At 39.8% G+C, this 22,942-nt stretch overlaps 1 protein-coding gene across 1 annotated transcript in view; it reads right to left on the minus strand.

The window, feature by feature from the left end:
- Window positions 1–594: 594 nt before the first annotated feature.
- Window positions 595–22,942, minus strand: part of ugp2b (UDP-glucose pyrophosphorylase 2b) — a gene marked incomplete at its 5' end in the record, with an annotated part of 55,936 nt that continues 33,588 nt past the window's right edge. Inside the window, 5 exon segments of the mRNA XM_037681218.1 lie at window positions 595–1,680; window positions 2,008–2,112; window positions 5,559–5,801; window positions 14,510–14,707; window positions 14,831–15,128. Coding sequence (XP_037537146.1) covers window positions 1,573–1,680; window positions 2,008–2,112; window positions 5,559–5,801; window positions 14,510–14,707; window positions 14,831–15,128 — 952 coding nt within the window.

Consider the following 22,942-nt stretch of genomic DNA (forward strand, 5'->3'; position numbering starts at 1 on the left):
CACATATCTAAAATCCTGTGAAGAATAAAGATGAACAGACATGTTCAGTTCTTCATATTGCACTTTATTAAGTTGTGAGGAGGCAGAACTGGGCCGAGACCTCGTTACGGCACAGATCAACACTTATTGTTGTAAATCAAACCCATCTCAAGTAAATCCCGTGCTCAAATGTAGCATTCATGGTTTGGAAATGATGGGGAAACAAGAAAATACTGCACATCCTGACATTCAGCATAAACAGAAGGAAACAGTTTAGAACAACACAAAGACGTGACGCACTGCAATAAAATATGGCATAATGCACAGTGTTGTAATATTTATATAATCTCTGTTACAAATGGAAAAATAAAGGCCTTCAGGTACAGATTTGCTTTAACACACTGGCTTATGGTTTCAACATGAAAACAGACTCAAAATAAATAAATTGTTCGAGCATCAGCTTCCTCTTCATTTAAAGCGGTTTCATTTGGACTCCAACACGGAGGTACAGAAAACTTTCTCACAGCCTGATGCTCCGGAGACAAGTTATCAAATCATCTGTCAGCTCTGACCTCAGGTCAGGTTGCACAGACACCATCACCTGATGATACATTCATGTTTTCACATTTCAAAGAAACCAAACGAGGACTTTTATGTAGTAAATGTAATGAAAAACAATAGAAAATTATTAACCAATGTGCTCATCAAGCTAGCCGGCTTTATAGTTTATTTCAGTATGTTTTGGTTCAGTTTTCCACACTTCTGTCAGCTAAATATTTCCAAAGCACGTGTACACATGCCTTGTAATTTATGCTTTTGAACGTTTTCGGCAAGATTAATCACCTCTAGACCATCTTTTATACTTTTACTTCTATGTTTTACCTAAAATAATGAGACAGGAAATTTAGCCTTCTTGGAAGATTCTGTGTTCCCGTGTAGGAGATGCACATTAATTAATTAATTAATTGTCTATAGTGACGTTCCAGAGGTACTGGACCAATTTTGGGGGAATATTTCACTTGTGTTTTCAACGTGGGGCTCAGATGAAAGCTTTGGTCTTTTTTTCAGATGTTCTTGTGTCTGCACTCGTCATGTAATCTGACAGAGGTGGAATACATGACCCGCTTTTGGTGCTTAACGTGTTGCATCTTTGTAAGAACTGGTTACAACGTCTTCAGAACTTTTAGACCTTGACCTCTGAGTGAGTTTGCTGCGTTAGCAGAGCTGACCACGACAATGACACAATCATTTTATTATATACTATGGTGCAGTCTTAATGACATACTGTAACTATTAAATATACTTCAGCAGGTTTAATTTCTACTCAACTAAGGCCAGAATCAGAAAGAAAAATACATATTATTAGTTGTCTTTAGTTATTTTTCTGTTGCTATTAATTTAACCTTTGACACTGTATAATAAGACACCAGCAGGGGGCAGTACAGTCCAGCTGCTCTCTGAAATGCACAAGTAATCTGACTGCCTTCAGGCAAGAAGTCACCTTCTCTCACAATCTGTTGATGCTGGACGAACGGGACAGATGGTCACAGACAGGACAGGTCACACGATGAGGGAGATTAACGAGGAAAAGCATTAGTGGTCCAGGATACGAAGGTTGCCAGATACGATTTTATTTTCCAGCATGGAACCGGCTGGTATATCGATCCGATCTCCATGGTTGGCGATGATGATGACAGTCCCCTGGCAAGAAGATGAGCAATGAGTTTGTGTTTTGTTTCAGGAACAGAAATGACAGCAGACAAAAGTTTAAAAAACACAATGCAGTTATTTTCAGATGGTGCATGTTTGAGAAAGCCACATAACTTCTGTTCATCTCTGAACTACAAAAAAGTCTGACACCATGAAGTCAACAACCACATCAGACCTCAGTGGCCAACAGAATAAATTATGCAGCAACACATTTGAACACGTCCAACAATACCAGCAACTGGTGGATTTAATATTTTCAAACACCATTTTACTTCTAAATTATTATTTATTCCATTGATTTTAAGAGTAACATTTTACCTTGAGCAACACATTTTTCCCAAATGTGACATCTCCAGAAACCGTGAGGTGGTCGAGCTCCAGCATGTCCGGGATGCTTTCAAAACGTGTCACGTACTCCTGAACCTGAAGACAGACCAGAGCCAGGGATGATATCTGGGACTGTTCTTGTAATCCTGCACTATATTTTTATATTATATTATAATATTATATACATTAGATTGTTTAACATAACAGTCTAGGATGTTGGGATTATTTTGCAAATGGAGATGTTAACTGTAAATAAACAAATGAGAGTTTGGCACTTATCAAACAGCGGGCGACAGCAGAAGTTTTGACATCTGCTGTTAATTCAATTCAATTCAAAAATACTTTATTAATCCCAGAGGGAAATTAAATGTTGTTGTAACTCATCATCCTGGTTTAATTAAAGAGTCGTTATAGATGCTGATGTCTGTGGGGAGGAGGGATCTCTTGTAGTGGTTTGTCCTACAATGGATTTGAAGAAGCCTCTGACTGAAGACATTTTGTTGTTGTATGACAGTCTGATGAAGAGGATGCTGAGGGTTGTCTATAATGTTCTTCATTTTATGAAGAATCCTTCTTTGAACAATCATCTCCAAAGGTTCTAGAGGAGTCCCCAGAACTGAGCCAGCCTTCTTTATGAGCTTGTTGATCTTTTTTAAGTCACTTGCTCTGGTGCTGCTCCCCAGCAGATGATGGCAGAAGAGATAGCGCTCTCTACAACAGACTTATAGAAGACATGCAGCATCTTGCTGCAAACGTTGAAGGACTTCAGCTTCCTTAAGAAGTACAGTCTGCTCTGTCCCTTCTTGTAGACAGCTTCACTGTTGCATTTCCAGTCCAGTTTGTTGTCCAGGTGAACTCCAAGGTATTTATACTTCTCCACCACCTCCACTTCTTCTCCCATGACGAAAATAGGGTTGGATCTGTTCCTGATTCTCCTGAAATCTACAATCATCTTCTTTGTTTTGTTCACATTCAAGATGAGATGATTGTTTCCACACCATGCCACAAAGCGGTCCACCAGTTCCCTGTACTCAGCTTCTTGTCCATCTCTGATACACCCGACTACTGCAGAGTCATCAGAATATTTCTGCAGATGACAGGAGTCTGTTTTGCACTGGAAATCTGAGGTGTACAGAGTGAAAAGGAATGGTGAGAGTACAGTCCCCTGTGGTGCTCCTGAGCTACTGACAACCTGGTTAGACACACAACCCTTCAGTCTCACTAACTGTGGTCTGTTTGTCAGGTAGTCTTTGATCCAGGCAATTGTTGAGGCCTCCACCTGAGTCTTCTGAAGTTTCTGACAAAGCAAATAAGGCTGGATTGTGTTAAATGCACTGGAGAAATCAAAGAACATGACTCTCACAGTGCTGTCTGCCTTTTCTAGATGACAGTGAGTTTGCTGAAGCAGGTGTATGATGGCATCTTCAACTCCAAGTCCACGCTGATAAGCAAACAGCAGTGGGTCCTGATATGTGCTTGTTTGTCTAGTCAGGTGGGTCAGCAGAAGTCTCTCTAGGACCTTCATGATGTGGGATGTCAGGGCAACAGGTCTATAGTCATTGAGGACTGATGGGTGCGTTTTCTTTGGCACTGGAACAAGGCAGGAGGTTTTCCACAACACTGGAACCTTCTCCTGGGTCAGGCTAAGGTTGAAGAGGTGCTGCAGAACCCCACAGCGCTGCTCTGCACAGACCTTCAGGACTCTGGGACTGACACCATCTGGACCTGCAGCCTTATTCCAGTTCAGTCTCTCCAGCTGCTTCCTCACCTGACTTCTGGAGACGCAGAGGGGGTAGGCAAAGGAGGTATCAGCATCTTCTGATTTAGTTGAAGACCAATATCTAGAAGAAAGGCCCATGACTGAGGTGGTAGATACAATATTTGAGGTGTGACAGGACAGCCTTGGGTCAATGGAGGGGGGTATGTATGTTTGGCTGTGGGCAAGAGAGGAGGATGCTGAGCTTGTTCCTGAACTGAACCTATTGAAGAATGTGTTCAGTTCATCGGCTCTGTCCAGGCTTCCATCCTTCTGATCCTCCTTCTGCTTGAAGCCTGTGATCTGTTTCATCCCTGACCACACCTCTCTGATATTGTTCGGTTGGAGCTTGCTCTCCAGCTTCTTCTTGTACACCTCCTTGCTGTTTCTTATCTTGACTTTTAGTTGGTTCTGTGTGCTCCTCGATAATTCCCTGTCTCTCTCCCTGAAGGCTCTTTTTTTCTGGTTTAGCAGTTCCGTCAGTGGTGATCCAGGGTTTGTTATTGGGGAAGCATCTCACTGTTCTGGTGGGGATGGTGTTGTTTACACAGAAGTTTATATAGTCGGTCACACACTCAATCATGGCATTGATGTCCTCTCCATGTGGCTGGCACAGTGCATCCCAGTCTGTAGCCTCAAATCAACCCAGCAGGGCTTCTTCAGCTTCCATTGACCATTTTCTCACTGTTCTCTTTATTGCAGGTTGCCTCTGAACAAGGGGTTTATATTTTGAGCAGAGATACACAAGATTGTGATCTGATTTGCCAAGAGGGGGTCTTGCTTTAGCGATGTATGAATCCTTGACATTTGCATAAAACAAGTCCAGCGTTTTGTTTTCTCTGGTAGAGCAGCTGACAAACTGTTCGAATGTCGGAAGTGTAACAGAGAGAGAGGCATGATTAAAATCCCCGGATATTGCAACAAACGCACTAGGGTGTTGTGTCTGTAGTTTAGCAATCTTGGAGCTGATGACATCACATGCAGTCTCGGCAACAGCATTGGGTTGAATGTAAACGGTTGCCAAAATAACACTGGTGAACTCTCTTGGCAAATAATATGGACGACAACTTAGGGCTAACAGTTCAATATCTGGACTGCAGAGACGACACTTCACAGTAACATGTCCAGGATTACACCATCTGTTGTTCACAAGCACTGCCAACCCACCTCCTTTCCTTTTGCCACTCCTCTTTAAATCTCTATCTGCTTGTATGGTCAGAAAGCCTGGCAAGGAAACGCTGGAGTCGGGGATATGATCCTGCAACCATGTCTCAGTGAAACACATAACACTGCATTCCCGATACTCTGGATGGGTCCTTGTTAGGGCTTGAAGTTCATCCAACTTGTTTCCCAGCGATCTCACATTGCCCATCATGATCGATGGAAGAGATGGTTTAAACCGCATTCTTCTCCCTTTCTCCCTCTTCTTTGCTCCTGCTCTGCATCCACGACGCCTCCTTTTCAACTCATTTGGAATTTGAGGCTGTAGTTGAGATATTATTTGAGATTTGGAGATGTTAATCAGCTGCTCCCGGTTGTAAAAAACCTTGTTGTTATGGTTACGCATCATAACAAATGTCCAAAAGCAAAGATATTCCTGTAAAAATCCTTCCAGCTGCACAGCATCCGACACCAGAGGAAATAATCATCCAAACAAAGCAATTTATATCCAGAAAAAAAGAGGAATTAAAGTTATCAAAAAATAATATCTCAGAATGAAAGTAACAGAGCTACTCCAACATGCAGCCACCTTGAACGGAGCAATTCTAGAATTTTCCATGGTTACCTTAGTGAAAGAGCTGCCCAGTTTGACATGGGGCGTCGTCGGAAACTCTCTCTTGGGGCTCATGGTGAGAGAACCCGCCTCCAGGCTGTACAGGTTGGACATGACCAGCAGCAGGTCCGATGTGGTTTTCACCGGCAGGAAGCGGCTGCGAGGGACATTTATTCCCAAAGCGTTGTCGAAGCATTTGATCGCTGCGCCGACCGCCGTCTCAAGCTGGATGACATTCAGCCCTCCGTCAAGTGTCTGAAGGTGAAGGATGAGAAAAATATAGCTCTAATTGAAAATGTTTTCTCTTTCTCCTTACAAAAATCTATAGAGAACTACTTAATTGTAATACTAAAGTATTGTATAAGTGGCATGAACAGCCGAGTGTCATCAGCAAAGAACAGTAATGTACGCTGGTGAAGAACCAGCATGTAATGGAGAAAGAATGGGGTTAAGAACTCACTCCTGAGGTGCACAGCAACTCTACTTAAAAATGTAGGATGAAACTTTGAAGATGAAGGTTCTGTTTCAGTTGTATGACTATAAGAAACTTAGACCCAAGTCCTACATTTAAAATCTGTAGAGATTAACACTTTACTGGTTTATGCAGTAAAAATAACTAAATAATCTAGGACGCATCCGAATACCTGCCAAACAGCAAACTTCAGGGGTTGTGTCTTATGATGCCAAAAATAATTTCAACTGCACCTTTGCAATAGTTTGAAACAGGAGCTTCTTTGTTTAAACCATCTGGACACAGAAAAATCTTCACTCTGGTTTTCGTGGACCGTGTCAAACACACAGAACCGGTTTTTATTGTCGGTAGAGGGACGTCTTCAAGAATGTCAGCAGTGAAGTAAAAAAACAATGCTGTTGCACAACACTACTGTAATCCTACCCACTGGTTCGTTGCATCTTTCTGTATTTTTCACTCAGGACAATAAACACTAAGAATATGTTTACAGATAGGGAGTATTTCCTTCTTATTTTACCTTCTTATTTTAAGATGGCGCCTGTGTACATGGCTTGCAATCCACCTCTGCTGATGGTGTTCGTATTTTTGGTGTTTTTTTCATTTCTCATCTGTGACATCAACGCTCTGCTGGTGTATGACCGAAAACAACTTTTGGATCTTCGACCTTGTGGCACCAATGTCGCTTATTTTGATCATTATGAGCGTAACTCTGGACCCCCCCCCTGTCCCCCCGCTGCTGGCGGACGTGCCTGCTTACCTGCAGCGGGGCGCGCACCTGCCTCCCCGGAGACGTCGCTCCAGACGCCGTGGAAAACGCGCTGGCCGGCTGGTGAAACTGAAAGCCCAGCTGGCTGCCTCTGAAACATCCTCTCCAGCTGATGGTGAGCGTTTCCACCTCCGCTCCTGGCGCTGTACAGATCCTGTGGTGCGCTGTCTGGTCCCGCTGTCGGGGTCCCATCATCACACTGGGCCCGTGCGCGGCTGGGTTTCCTGCCGGAGGCGCGCGTCTAACTCTGCAAATCTGAGGCCGCTAGACTGGACACTGCAATCATCTCCTCCTGTGGTGGATTCTATGAGGATGGCCCTGATAAATGCCAGATCACTGGGTAATAAAACTTTTATTTTGAACGACTTTTTCTGCTGCAACCAACTGGACTTTCTTTTCATCACTGAGACTTGGATCTGCCCTGGTGAGTTCAGTGTTTTTCTGGAATTACTGCCTCTGGATTGTTCTTTTTTCAATGCTCCAAGGACAACTGGTCGTGGTGGAGGATTATTGGCTGTTTTTAAAAAACATTTGCACTGCAGACAGCTCCATGGTTCAGTTAATTATTCAAGTTTTGAACTGCTCTGTTGTGAGCTGGGCCGCTCCAACCCAGTTCTGTGTGCTATTTTTTACAGACCCCCCGGATACCATAAACAGTTTTTAAATGAACTATCTGACTTTCTAACTGGTATTCTGCTCCAATATGATCGGGTTGTGATTTTAGGTGACTTTAATATCCACGTGTGCTGCCCAGATAAACCATTAGCTCAGGACTTTCTAGACCTCATCCAGTCCTTGAACTTTGTTCAGAGTGTTGTTGGTCCGACTCACCAGCATGGCCACACTCTAGACTTAGTCTTAACACATGGTTTGTCTGTTTCTGATTTAGAAATTGGTGACAGTTTGTTCTGACCACAAACCGGTTTTATTCAACACCTCATTGATTTGTGAACCTGCACCTCCCCCCACACCCAAGCCCTGTAGGATTTTTAACCCTTCCACCGCCAAACTCTTCTCTTCCATCTTTGCTGGTAATTCTGTTTCAGACTCTGAACTCTCTGCGGGTCTTACTACAAAGGAGTTGCTTTCTCAGCATCAGGAGGCGTGTGTACAGATCCTGGACTCAGTCGCCCCGTTAAAGCTCAGGAATCGAAAACGCATGCCCCACCCTTGGGTAAATGAGACCACAAGAGAGGCAAGACGCTTGTGCAGAAGAGCTGAACGTCGATGGAAAAAAGATAAACTTCAGGTGTCTTTTGAGATGTTAAAAACATGTTGGAAAGCCTATCAGACCACCGTTAAACAGGAGAAAAACAAATATTTCTCAAACATTATCAACTTAAACAGTCACAACCCCCGCGTTCTTTTCAGCACCATTAACACCATTCTAAACGTGCCTCAGTCTGCCACCATTGAGGCCTCTGTCGACACCTGTAATAAGTTTGTCAGGCATTTTGCTGAAAAGGTGGAGTCGATCAGGTCATCAATTCCACACTCCACAGCCGACCCTTCAGTTCTTGTCCCCTGCTCAGCAGTCTTCAGTCACTTTGACCCCATCTCACTCTCATTTTTAAATGAGGTCGTTGATCACATGAAGCCCTCAGGCTCCCCTGCTGATCCCATCCCTGCTGCATTTTTTAAACAGGTTCTACCGTCAACTGGACCCTCTGTTCTTGCCATTATTAACAGCAGTTTGGCTACAGGTGTGGTCCCCGATGTTTTAAAACATGCAGTGGTAACTCCATTAATTAAAAAACCCGGACTCGACCCTGCAGCTTGTTCTAACTTCAGGCCAATCTCAAAACTTCCATTTATTTCTAAAATCTTGGAGAAAATAGTTTTTAGTCAACTAACCAAGTTTTTGAATGTAAATGGAATTTTTGAGATTTTTCAGTCAGGATTTAAACAACTGCACAGCACAGAGACGGCTTTAGTAAGGGTCTGTAATGACATTCTGCTAGCGAATGACTCTGGTCAGTCTGTGATCCTGGTACTCCTCGACCTTACCGCTGCATTTGACACTGTTGATCACAGCATCCTTATGTCACGGCTAGAACACTGGGTTGGGATTACAGGGGTGGCGCTAGAATGGTTCCGTTCTTATCTGGGTGACAGGAGTTTTTGTGTTAACTTTGGCAATCATTTATCTGCTTCTGTCCCTCTTTCCTGTGGGGTCCCACAAGGCTCCATTCTTGGACCCCTTCTGTTCTCATTGTATCTGCTCCCCTTGGGGTCAATCCTGAGGAAACATGGTATTTCGTTTCACTGTTACGCCGATGACTCTCAGATCTATCTACCTTTAAAACCAAACAGTTCTTGCTCCATCCTCCCTTTGCTAAAATGTCTTGATGATATCAAGACTTGGATGGCTGCAAACTTCTTGAGCTTTAATGATCAGAAGACTGAGGTCATTGTGTTTAACCCAAGCTCTGCCACTGTCACTGATCCTGTAAACCTGCACTCCCTTCAGCCTCATCTAAAGCAGTCAGTTACCAATCTCGGGGTAGTGTTAGACTCGGACTTTAAGTTTAATAAACAGATCAACTCTGTTCTACAAAAGAGCTTCTTTCAGCTAAGGCAGATAGCAAAGCTAAAGTCCGTTCTGTCCAGATTCGACCTTGAAAAACTAGTCCATGCATTTATTACAACCCGGCTGGACTACTGTAACTCACTTTATGTTGGGGTTAGTCAGGCTTCACTCTCACGTCTCCAGCTCGTACAAAATGCTGCAGCTCGGCTTTAAACAGGAACTCACAGGTTTGAGCACATTACTCCGGTTCTATCCTCTCTTCACTGGCTTCCTGTACGTGTCAGAGTTGATTTTAAAATTCTCCTGCTGACATTCAAGTGCATTAACGGCCTTGCACCATCATACCTCTCCGACCTTCTTCTTCCTTATACTCCTTCTCGGGCTTTGAGATCATCAGACCAGCTGCTTTTGGCCGTACCAAAAACCAGGCTGAAGCTCAGAGGAGATCGAGCGTTCTCAGTCGTGGGCCCTAAACTCTGGAACAATCTGCCCATCAACATTCGACAGGCCACCTCAGTCTCTGCCTTTAAATCTCTCCTAAAAACACACCTATACTCATTGACATTTAACACAGGGTGATCAGCTTTAGATCTGGTTTTTCATTGATGCTGATTCTGTTTATGCTTTTGTTATTATTCCTATTTAACACAAGGTCATCTGATCTGATTTAGTATTTCATTGTTTCAGACTGAGTTTATGCTTTTTGTTATTATTTCCTTGACTTTTGACACAACGTGATCTGATTTAGCATTTCATTGTTTCTAATTGTTTTTGGTTTTATATTTTTATTCCATGTGCTGTAAATATATCTTGCTACTTTTTATCTGATGATGTGATATTTTTGTTAAGCACTTTGGTAACAGTTTCTGTTTTTAAATGTGCTCTATAAATAAATCTGACTTGACTTGACTTGACTTACCCTCAACTATAATCCTTAAAAATAAATTATTTAAAGGACCCATTTACATATTTAATGTCCAGAGGACCAGATTGAACTTTTTTGGATTTTTCTACCTGGATTATTGAGCATGCATCAGGATATTTAAAGGACCCTCACCTGCTTCTATCAGGCTGCAGTTTCTACAAGCCACACAGATGAATCTGATGAACTCGAATGAGACACTACAAGGTTTCTTGATGGAAGAACACGATGAGAGACTCAGGTCCACACCTGTTGGAGGCAGTTATGTAATGTCCGCCCCTCTGAGGCGTTTTCTGCTCTACAAGTGGACACGGTCTTACATTTGAAACTAGAACAGGAACGGAGCCCTCTGACTTATGGAAAATCATGCACACTTATTCCCACTTCCATAACACACACAATAATGAGGACTCCATGTAGTTGTTCTGTGTGAACGCAGCTGTGCAAAGTGACAACAGCCTGGTGGCAGATTGTCTCAGCCTCATGAGAGGTCTGTGCCTCTGGGTTAGCACCAACAATATACCATAAACCTGCATCGAGTGGTTTGTTTGAGGTTTTCAAACAAAAAGAGAACGCTGCGATTTGTTCAAGAATAACTGAACTGAATTGTTGAAACCAGTTAACAGTGGCAGGCGGAGCTGAAACTGAAACTGAGCTGAACAAGTAGCCAAACTATTGCCAAAAGATCAAATTAGCAAGACACTAGCTAAAAGACAAACAGAGCAAGTATGCTAAAGAATGTTTTTGAAGAAACTGAAGAGATCTGAATCATTTTCAAATTGGAAAATCTGCTGAAGTAGTTTGCAAAAAAAATTATAAAATAAAGTATGGAGGAAAGTACAACCAAGAAAACAAGAGTGTGAAAACAGCTGACAGACTAAACGAGCCTCAACTTTATGTGACAACAGTTAAATTGATGAAGCAGTCACAACAACTCATGTCACGTTACACTGAACTCAAGGTTTTCACTGTTTTTTCTTTTTAGCAGGTTAAAATTTTATGTACTCAAGTATATTTTAATCAGGCTTCATTTTCCAGAAATACAGAATATTTTCTCAGTGAATCGATAATGTAAAATAAATAGATTTATCTAAATATACATCAAGTGCATGGTTATAAAATATATTTTGTTACACTTTATAAAATAATATTTCTTGTAAAATATAACAGAAATTTCAATCAAATATATTTATTAAATTAAACTTCATATAAACATTTGTAAAATGCACTTTGAATGCATTTGTAAAATTTTGTTTTCAAACCACACTTTAAAAATATATTACAAATATATGTATCCAATACTTTTCAGCAGTTAAAGTTTTTTTTTTAATAAATGTATGTATTTGAAAATGTTAAAGTTACTAATGTTCCAAATTGTACTTTAGATAACATTTTCAAATACATACTTTTTTTTAAACTTACCTATTTATCATTTTCCGAATAAAAACATCTGAAAAATACTGAAAAAAATCATCTTACAACTTCAATGCAAACTTCACTTGATAAAATTGCTCCACTGAAAAAGAAAGTAATCAATCAGAGGAATCTGGCTTCTTGGTTCAATTCTGAGTTACGTACTTTAAAGCAGGCATCTAGAAACCAGGAGAGAAAATGGCGCTCTACTAATGTTGAAGAATTTTATTTAACTTGGAAAGATAGTCTGCTAACATATAAAAAGCTCTATGCAACGCTAGAACTTTATATTATTCATCTTTAATAGAGGAGAATAAAAATAACCCTAGGTTTCTGTTTAGTACTATTGCTAGACTAATTAAAAGTCCCATTTCTGTTGACCCATGTATCCCTACAACTATAAGTAGTGATGACTTCATGAGATTATTTATAAATAAAATTATTTCAATTAGAGAGCAAATTCAAACCATCCTTCCTTCTACCATCTTTAGTCCCCTGTCAAATGAGACGACTTTGAAAATTTCACTAGAGCCTGATTTATGTTTGGACAGTTTTTGTCCTGTTGAGCTCTCTGAATTGTCAAAAATAATAACCTCATCCAAACCATCCACATGTCTGCTAGATCCCATCCCAACCAGACTGTTTAGAGGTATTTCCCTTAATTAATGTCCACACTTTGGATCTACTTAATTTGTCTTTAATGAATGGTTATGTACCACAGCGCTTTAAGGTTGCTGTAATTAAACCTTTACTTAAGAAGTCTGATCTTGATTCAGAAATTCTGGCCAATTATTCAATTCAATTCAACTCAGTTTATTTAAATAGCGCCAAATCACAACAAAGTTGTCTCAGGGCACTTTACAGAAACATTCACATACATAAAAGACAATTAGTAAAATTATAGACCTATATCTAATCTAACTTTCATCTAAAAAATTCTTTTTTTTTTTTTTGATTTTTTGACATCTAAAAAATTCTAGAGAAAATAGTTGCAGGTCAGTTGCATGAACATCTACAAAGAAATAATCTGTTTGAAGAGTTTCAGTCAGGGTTTAGAGCTCATCATAGCACAGAAACAGCACTAGTAAAAGTAACTAATGATATTCTCATGGCCTCAGACAATGGACTTGTGTCTATACTGGTCCTGTTAGACCTCAGTGCTGCATTTGATACAGTTGATCACAATATTTTACTACAGAGGCTTGAACATGATGTTGGGACTACAGAAACATCTAAAATGGTTTAAATCATATCTATCTGATAGATTCCAGTTTTTAAATGTAAATAATAAGTTTTCTTCATACACCAAAGTTAGTCATGGCATTCCTCAGAGCGCAGTGCTTGGCCCAATACTCTAATAATTTTACCTAATGGAACCATATGTAAACAGCATGGGATAAATTTTCATTGTTATGCTGATGACACACAATTATATTTGTCCATTAAACCCAATGAATCCAATCAACTACTTAGACTACAAGCATGTCTTAAAGACATAAAAACCTGGATGACCCTTAATTTTCTCCTGTTGAACACAGACAAGACTGAGGTTTTGGTTTTTGGACCTGAGCACCTTAGGAATTAATTTTTCAGTCTTTCTCCCTCCTTAGATGGCATTAATCTGTCCTCCAGCTCTAATGTTAAAAATCTTGGTGTTATTTTTTATCAGGACATGTCTTTTATCCCCCACATTAAAAACGTTACTAGAACTGCCTTCTTCCACCTGTGTAATATCTCTAAAATTAGAAACATCTTATCTAAAAATAATGCGGAAAAATTGGTCCATGCATTTGTCATGTCAAGACTGGATTATTGCAATGGTTTATTATCTGGATGTCCAAATGCTTCTTTAAAATGTCTTCAGTTGATCCAAAATGCTGCTGCCAGAGTCTTAACTGGAGTTAGTAGGAGAGATCATATCTCTCAAGTTTTAGTTTCTCTCCACTGGCTCCCTGTCAAATCCAGAAAAGAATTTAAAATCTTACTTCCAACCTACAAAGCTCTCAACAACCTGGCTCCATCTTATATTACAGATCTTATTGTTCCATGTTTTCCTAACAGAGCACTTCGCTCTCAGGCTGCAGGTTTACTTGTGGTTCCTAGAGTTTCCAAAAACAGAATGGGAGGCAGATCTTTCAGTTATCAGGCTCCTCTCTTGTGGAATCAACTTCCAATCTCTGTCCGTGAGGCTGACAGATTATCCAGTTTTAAAACTAGGCTTAAGACTTTCCTTTTTGCTAAATCCTATAGTTAGGGTCAGCTTGGGTTTCCTGAGCTGTCCCCTAGTTATGCTGCTATAGGCTTAGACTGCTGGAGGACAAACTGACCACAAGCTACGGTCTTTACTTACTCTGCTCAACCTGTTTTGTACTTGTAATTATTTTTTCTATCCTTAAAGTTTTTTTTTTTTTTGTCTTTCAGATACACCTGGATCTATACCTGGACCTACCATTCTATGTTCGTCTGTCTCTCCTTCCTGTCCTCTCAACCAGCCGGACAAAGCAGATGGCCGCTTGTCCTGAGCCTGGTTCTGCTGGAGGTTTCTTCCTTTTAAAAGGGAGTTTTTTCTTTCCACTGTTGCCACTGTGCTTGCTCAGGATGGGAGACTGCAACAAAGCCAAGATTCAACTTGTCTGCTGGATTCCATAGGGAACTTTACCAATTGGCTTTTATGTAAATGTTTCTGTAAAGTGCCCTGAGACAACATTGTTGTGATTTGGTACTATATAAATAAACTGAATTGAATTGAACTGAATTGAAAGTACGATGCTATAAAAATAAAATCAAACTTTCATTTACAAAAAAAGTAAAAATATCTACATTTTATACCTCTGGACCAGTTGAAAACCCAACACCTTACCTTGGGGTTGACAATGATCTCCATGTCCATTGCGTTCTGCTCCTGCAGCCTCTTGATCGCGGGCAGAGAGATCCACAGGTTGTTGGTGTTGAAGATCTTGAACTTGGAAACAGATTTGAACTCGTCCACATGGGTTTTGGGAACCTGGGCAATCTCAAGCAGACGCAGCTTTCCTTCATACTGGATCAGTGTGCCTCCCTGGAAATAACAGTCAGGTTTACGACATCGTCCACAACACAGAAACAAAAAAAAACTAAAATCATAATACTGGAACATGGAACCAGATCATCACATGAACTCCAACCGTCTGCCTGCATGTACCTTAACGTCAGCTCGCGTCTTATCAGTCACCTCCATGACAAACTCGCAGCGTTTGCCGTTGGGCTGGCTGACCAGGTGGTGCAGGATGTGCAAGTCCACAGTGGCTCCCAGATTGTCGATGTTGGAAACAAAGATGTATTCCTTGCCCTGCGCGATCAGCTTGTCCAACAGACCTGAGTTGTAGAAACTAGCGTAGATGTCGCCGTGACCGGGAGGGTACCAACCATCTGCGTTTTGTCCACTCGTGCGCAGGCTTGTGGCTACAGGAAGAAGAGACTCCTTGTGTATGCGAGGGTACCTGGATAGAGGACAGAGTCAGACTTAAATACTTTTATCTTGTTCAAATCCTCCAACAACAGTTTCATTAGGAAAAAAATGCACCAGACACTTGAGCTTAAAATCACCTCAACCGCTCACTAAAATCAGATCATTTTTAATTTAAAAGAAAACAGCATATGGAGTAAAGGTTTAGAGAGCAATAAAGAGATTTAAATATTTACACCTGCATGAACGTCTTGTTTGAGTATTAGGGGACAGTAACAAACAATTCATTAGTTCACAATTCATCATCAATCTGTCCTCTAGCTCTAATGTTAAAAATCTTGGTGTTATTTTTGATCAGGACATGTCTTTTATTCCCCACATTAAAAACGTTACTAGAACTGCCTTCTTCCACCTGCGTAATATCACTAAAATTAGAAACATGTTATCTAAAAATGATGCAGAAAAACTGGTTCATGCATTTGTCACGTCTAGACTGGACTATTGCAATGGTTTATTATCTGGGTGTCCAAATACTTCTTTAGAACATCTTCAGTTGATCCAAAATGCTGCTGCCAGAGTCTTAACTGGAGTTAGTAGGAGAGATCATATTTCTCCAGTTTTAGTTTCTCTCCATTTGGCTCCCTGTCAAATCCAGAATAGAATTCAAAATCTTACTTCTAACCTACAAAGCTCTCAACAACCTGGCTCCATCTTATATTACAGATCTTATTGTTCCATAGTTTCCTAACAGAGCACTTCGCTCTCAACTGCAGGTTTACTTGGGGTTCCTAGAGTTTCCAAAAACAGAATGGGAGGAAGATCTTTCAGTTATCAGGCTCCTCTCTTGTGGAACCAACTTCCAGTTTCTGTCTGTGAGGCTGACACATTGTTCAGTTTTAAGACTGGGCTTAAGACTTTCATTTTTGATGAATCCTATAGTTAGGGTTGGCTTGTTATGCTGCCATACTACTAGAGGACAAAATGACTTCATTTATTAAAATGAACTGTTAAAATTGAATAGTTTTCATTTGAATTTATTTCTATCTTAGCATGTGCTTTTCGACCTGCCATTGTGTATCTGTTCCTCTCAAACCCATCCAGTCGAAGCAGATGGCCGCTTGTCCTGAGTCTGGTTCTGCTAAAGGTTTCTTCCTCATGAGGGAGTTTTTCCTTCCCACTGTCGCCTTCATGCTTGCTCAAGATGAGAGTTCTGTGATGGAGTTAAATTCAAAGCAGTCTGCTCCTCAGATAATTATTATTAATAACTTGCTTTTTATGTATATGAATGTTTTTGTACAGCACCCTGAGATGACTTCTGTTGTGACTTGGTGCTACAGGTCCTTCTCGAAAAATTAGCATATTGTGATAAAGGTCATTATTTTCCATAATGTAATGATAAAAATGAAACTTTCATATATTTCAGATTTATTGCACACCAACTGAAATATTTCAGGTCTTTAATTGTTTTAATACTGATGATTATGGCATACAGCTCATGAAAACCCAAAATGCCTGTCCCAAAAAATTAGCATATTTCATCCCACCAATGAAAGACAAGTGTTTAATACAAAAAACACCAACCTTCAAAAAATCATGTTCAGTTATGCACTCAATACTTGGTCGGGAATCCTTTTGCATGAATGACTGCTTCAATGCGGCGTGGCATGGAGGCAATCAGTCTGTGGCACTGCTGAGGTGTTATGGAGGCCCAGGATGCTTCGATAGCAGCCTTAAGCTCATCCAGAGTGTTGGGTCTTGCGTCTCTCAACTTTTTCTTCACAATATCCCACAGGTTCTCTATGGGGTTCAGGTCAGGAGAGTTGGCAGGCCAATTGAGCACAGTAATACCATGGTCAGTAAACCATTTACCAGTGGTTTTGGCACTGTGAGCAGGTGCCAGGTCTGCTGAAAAATGAAATCTTCATCTCCATAAAGCTTTTCAGCAGATGGAAGCATGAAGTGCTCCAAAATCTCCTGATAGCTAGCTGCATTGACCCTGCCCTTGATAAAACACAGTGGACCAACACCAGCAGCTGACATGACACCCCAGACCATCACAGACTGTGGGTGCTTCACACTGGACTTCTGGCATTTCCTTCTCCCCAGCCTGCCTCCAGACTCTGGCACCTTGATTTCCGAATGACATGCAAAATTTGCTTTCATCCGAAAAAAGTACTTTGGACCACTGAGCAACAGTCCAGTGCTGCTTCTCTGTAGCCCAGGTCAGGTGCTTCTGCCGCTGTTTCTGGTTAAAAAGTGGCTTGACCTGGGGAATGCGGCACCTGTAGCCCATTTCCTGCACATGCCTGTGCACGGTGGCTCTGGATGTTTCTACTCCAGACTCAGTCCACTGCTTCCGCAGGTCCCCCAAGGTCTGGAATCGGCCCTTCTCCACAATCCTCCTCAGGGTCCGGTCACCTCTTCTCGTTGTGGAGCGTTTTCTGCCACACTTTTCCCTTCCCACAGACTTCCCACTGAGGTGCCTTGATACAGCACTCTGGGAACAGCCTATTCGTTCAGCAGTTTCTTTCTGTGTCTTACCCTCTTGTTTGAGGGTGTCAATGATGGCCTTCTGGACAGCAGTCAGGTCGGCAGTCTTACCCATGATTGCGGTTTTGAGTAATGAACAAGGCTGGGAGTTTTTAAAAGCCTCAGGAATCTTTTGCAGGTGTTTAGAGTTACGTCGTTGATTCAGATGGTTAGGTTAATAGCTTGTTTAGAGAACCTTTTCATGATATGCTAATTTTTTGGGACAGGCATTTTGAGTTTTCATGAGCTGTATGCCATAATCATCAGTGTTAAAACAATTAAAGACCTGAAATATTTCAGTTGGTGTGCAATGAATCAGAAATATATGAAAGGTTAATTTTTTTCATTACATTATGGAAAATAATTACCTTTATTACAATATGCTAATTTTTGAGAAGGACCTGTACATAAATAAACTGAATTCAACTGAATTCAGTTGAATTTCAAAGGAGCTCACTTTATAATCACAAGGGTTAAAGATCATCATCTGCTCACACAGACTCATGTTCGTGCTGCTGTTGTTTGGTGTATTGTTTTTGTACCATTAGTGTATTCTTAGTTTATTGTATTTCTTAGTTCATATCTTAGATCTTATTACTGTTTTTCTTTACAATTTATATTTTTGTTGGATGTAACTGGGGCCCTGTGTACACAATTTCGTTCCACCACATGTACCACATGTGTTGCAAATGACAAAGAAACTTTAACTTTGACATTTAGTTATCATTTTGTTTTTAATTAAACTCTTTGAAGTACATCCTTTAGGTGTGCGTGAAGTGTTCACGCTTTACTTAACGCAGTCACTAGAATTAAGCAGATTACAGACACTTGTCTTTTTTGTTTCAAGTCTGAAGTGAGGCCCTGGAAAAACAAAGTAACACGAGTTCTGAGAAGTACAAGTTGTTCTTTTTATAGAATTGCTTTGACTTCCTACAGCCTCATACTTGAGATTTTACCAAGAAGGTAGACGAGGCAGAATGTCAGACCAGTCCGAGACATCTTGTCTGTGTGTATTAAACTGATGAAGGATGTTTATTTTTTTTTTTAGAAGGACCCAAGTCGGGTCACATTAACAAAAACTATCACGAGTAGCTACGCTGAGAGAGAAATGATGGAGCTTTGAGCTGTTTAAGGACAATTCAGATACAAATGAGAGGAGCTGCAAAGAGGAAAAATCATGTTTGTGTGTGGGGATTTTTTTTTTAAAGTGGGGTGAAATTCATCCATCCATCCATCCATTATCTTTTACCCGTTTATTCCATTTTGGGTCACAGGGGTCGCTGGTGCCCATGTCCAGCAATCACTGTGCGAGGGGCGGGGTACACCCTGGACGGGTCGCATGTCCATCACAGGGACACATAGAGACAAATGAGACAAACAACCATTCACTCTCTCACTCACACCTAGGGACAATTTAGAGTTACCAATTAGCCTAACATGCATGTTTTTGGACTGTGGGAGGAAACTGGAGTACCTGGAGAAAACCCACGCATGCATGGAGCGAACATGCAGACTCCACCCAGAAAGGCCCCTGGACCGGGATTTGAACCAAGGACCTGCTCGCTGAGAGGCAGCAGCTCTACCAGTTGCGCCACCTGCTGCCCGGGTGAAATTCAGTCATGTGAAAATATTTTAATGATCATGTGGGCATGAGCTCGTGGACTTCCAAAGCTTTGCATAAATGTTGCTTCTCCTTTGGATGTAACAGTTGCTTTCAGTTAATTTAAGAGTACAAAGACACAAAAGTCCCATCTCAAGTGTTTCAGATTTTTTTTGTAGATAGACGTTTTAGACATTTAGATTTGAGAGATGGGACAGGTGTATTAACAAGCTCTGCATTCTTCTGCAGTGATGCATACTGGTTGTTCTGTAACCAAAATGCTGACAAACAGAACTCCCTCCTCAAGCGGTCCTATATTTCTCACACTGTCAAAAAGTCTGCTGAGTAACAGATTTAATTGTTTAAAATTACGAAACAACAAATTTTATATTTAATTTTTAAGGCACAAGAGATGCTGAATTATTACTTTTGCTTATTGATAATTCAAAACTTGAATGTTTTGCACATTACACATTTCCTTTTTCACCAGTTTAAACTTAACCTTCAAGATTTCAGATTTCATTTATTAGAAAGTATGTGGAAAATGTACCAATTAAGCTAAAACCAAATATTAGAGGTGAAATAAATAACCAGTAAAGCATAAAGTTAAACCTGTATGATGTCAATTAAATGCTTTTCTGACAGATTCTGTTTCCATGTAGAGCTGCAGCAAAGAGATCCAAACAGGTCAAACCAACCTGTTGAGCTTGTGACTGCAGCCTGTCCAAACCTTTAAAACTGTGATGCAGAAAACACTAAATAAAAGTCTCTTCACCATCTTTGATGAACACAATGCACTGATAAATTAGCAATCAACAACCTGTAGACCTTCATTTTTAATTTGCTGGTACAACAGAGCATCAGCTTCATTTGTAAAAGTTGCAACATTAGTTTTCTATGCAGAAGAAATGTTGAAAGTCGGTGTTTAAAACAAGAACAGACGTTTGAACATGGTTTACTTGCTCTGCTTGGAGTTTCTTGGAGCCAAGCATAATCAAAGTGACTGAAGAGTGTCTGCTGTACAAAGCCACTTGTTTTCACTAAATTAGCTGGAAAAGCAGTCAGTGTGACACTGAAGCTGACTAATTGGTTTTTCATAAATGACTGTTATGACCTTTACTTTTCTTTGTTCTCACGTTGATTGACATTAAAAATTATTCAACCAGTTTCTTTGCAACAACAATAAATCCTGAAGGCGGCATGCTGCAGTCCTAAAAAGCTTTGTACTCCACTCCCCGGGGCACACAGAACATTTGAGTGCCATGAATAATTCAAAGAGAACTGGAAAAATCAAGTTCTGCTTGACTGACGGACTGAAGACACAGTGGTGCCAACAATGAACGGCCTTTTCCATGAGCTACTGGACGTTTCCTGACTGTATGCTGCAGCTTTTGACAGCATGAGTTCAGAATCACAAGCAGCACAAAGCTGTGATTTACTCATGCTACTAAATTACAGTGAATGCATAGTTAATTTTTGTGTGCAACACACACACACACACACACACACACACACACACCATGGTTTGCTTATGTCCAAATTGGGGGCGCATATTTTAACTACCTACCTTAGGGGACACCCCTTTCTGAATGGGTTAGGGACAAACTGCTATGTGATTTTTTTTACTCTAAATTTACAGAAAACAAATGTCACCTGAAAATTTTGTTTAAATCCTTTTTTGATAAAATTATTTTTTGCCTTCACATTGGGGACCAGGGAATTTTTAAGTCCACTTTGGGGACTTGAGTTTTACACAGATACACAAACTGATTAAAGTCACCTTTGGGTACCTTATATCCCTTTGGGGACTTTAATTCAATTCAGTTCAATTCAGTTAATTTATATAGCACCAAATCACAACAAAGTTGTCTCAGGATGATTTACAGGAACATTCACATACATAGAAAAGCCAATTAGTAAAGTTCTTCATCTAAGAAAGTTTTATACAGTTTTACACAGATACACAAACTGATTAAAGTCACCTTTGGGTACCTTAAATCCCTGTGGGGACTAGTCATTGTTTTATCTACAGCTATTTCAAAACATATGTAATATGAACAAAACAGTGTACTACAAATATGCAACCTTGTATTAGTTTATATTGACCTGGCCAGTTGTTCTCGACTTTTGAATTGGGGAAACCTTGCCTAATACAACCCTAAAAGAAATGTTGCACAATATACTGTACAAGCAGCAATGCAAATGTGAAGACATACAGAAAGTACTCTAGATCATCAAGATTAAAATTTCCTTTTATCTTTAAGAACTCTATTGTTTAGCTTTGTGCCAAAAGTAGTTTTTATTTTACCTTAATTTGGTTCATAGATCTGTTATCCAGTCTGAAGTTAGATAATCTGCACAAACTCAAAGACCACTGTTTGAACCAATTCTGAGCCACTTCTGTTAATGTGTGATCAACTCTGTTTTAGTTCACACAACATACTGACATAGTTGGGCCTCTGACATTGATGTTTTACATTTTACTTCTGCTCAAGCACAGCACTTGCATATGATTTTTTAATTGAATATTTATTTATTGAATATGTTTACAAGATGTTTTCCTAAAAAAGTATTCTTCTATATCACCCTCTTGAAATATTTTTTTTTCAATAAATAAAAATCATAAATAAATGTATTTTCATTTTTTATATATATAAATTCTTCCTAATTTTTTGTAGTTTAATTTTTTTAACTAGTGACCAGCCTATTGGATTTTATGGACCTGTTTCAGGCTACAGATGATTGGTTAAATCACTATGTTTTATATATCAAAATATTTTTTCAAAATGTTTAACAAATTTATAGTCTTATTTCAGATTTGTTTAGTATTAAATCATGTGAAATTTGAGACTTAATGTCAGCCCAAGAAATACAAGCAAAAGAAAAATAATTCCAACAATAAAATGCTTAGTAACTTTTTACTAAATTTCAGAACACTGTTGAAATGCTCTGCAGTTCAAATAAACATTGGAAAAGAGCATGAGTCATCAGGACAGGCTTTGGGCAACAAAAATACACTTTCACTGGCTAAAAAGTGTTTTGTATTCAACATATTCATTTCAAGTATTACATCAAAACAAAAACTACAATCATTATTTGGCATACAATTCAATTCACACATTCAATTTTTGATACATTTTTTTAACACCAGTCTAGTTTCAGTCCTTAAGTGCATAGGGTTCTGCATTGACGCAAGTGTCTTTACCAACAAAAAAAGATAGTCTAATAACTTTTGAGGTAATTTTCAGTGAAATTGTTATGAATAGTTAGTACCTTGTCAGCTGTGACATCCATCATAGAGCACAAAGTATGTAGAAAATAGATGTCTTTGTCAAGGCTAGGCAAATGGTTAACAAACAAGGTGTTTTTTTATTCTATAAAACAACTTTCTCAAAAACAACACACTTGTGTCAAAGAATGCTACATTACCCAATATTAAACCCTTAAACTTTTGGATGGCACCATTTTTTGTTAATAAAGTTTGTCACTTTATTCTCAGTTGATGTCCATATTACTATGCATATGTTTGTGTGCAGAGCATAGATAGACCATGCATATACTACTGATGCGAAGGCTGCTGAATGTATTATTCTACCAGAAGATGAGCAAACTTTTGGACTGACTAAACGTACTTATCAGTCAGATTGATACATTTGCCACTTCATCATTACAGGCAAATAAAAGTTTATGCTCAGCATACAAACTGAAAAACTGTCATG

This window comes from Nematolebias whitei, chromosome 1 (genome assembly GCF_014905685.2).
Source record: "Nematolebias whitei isolate Nwh7 chromosome 1, NemWhi1, whole genome shotgun sequence".
Taxonomy (NCBI): domain Eukaryota; kingdom Metazoa; phylum Chordata; class Actinopteri; order Cyprinodontiformes; family Rivulidae; genus Nematolebias; species Nematolebias whitei.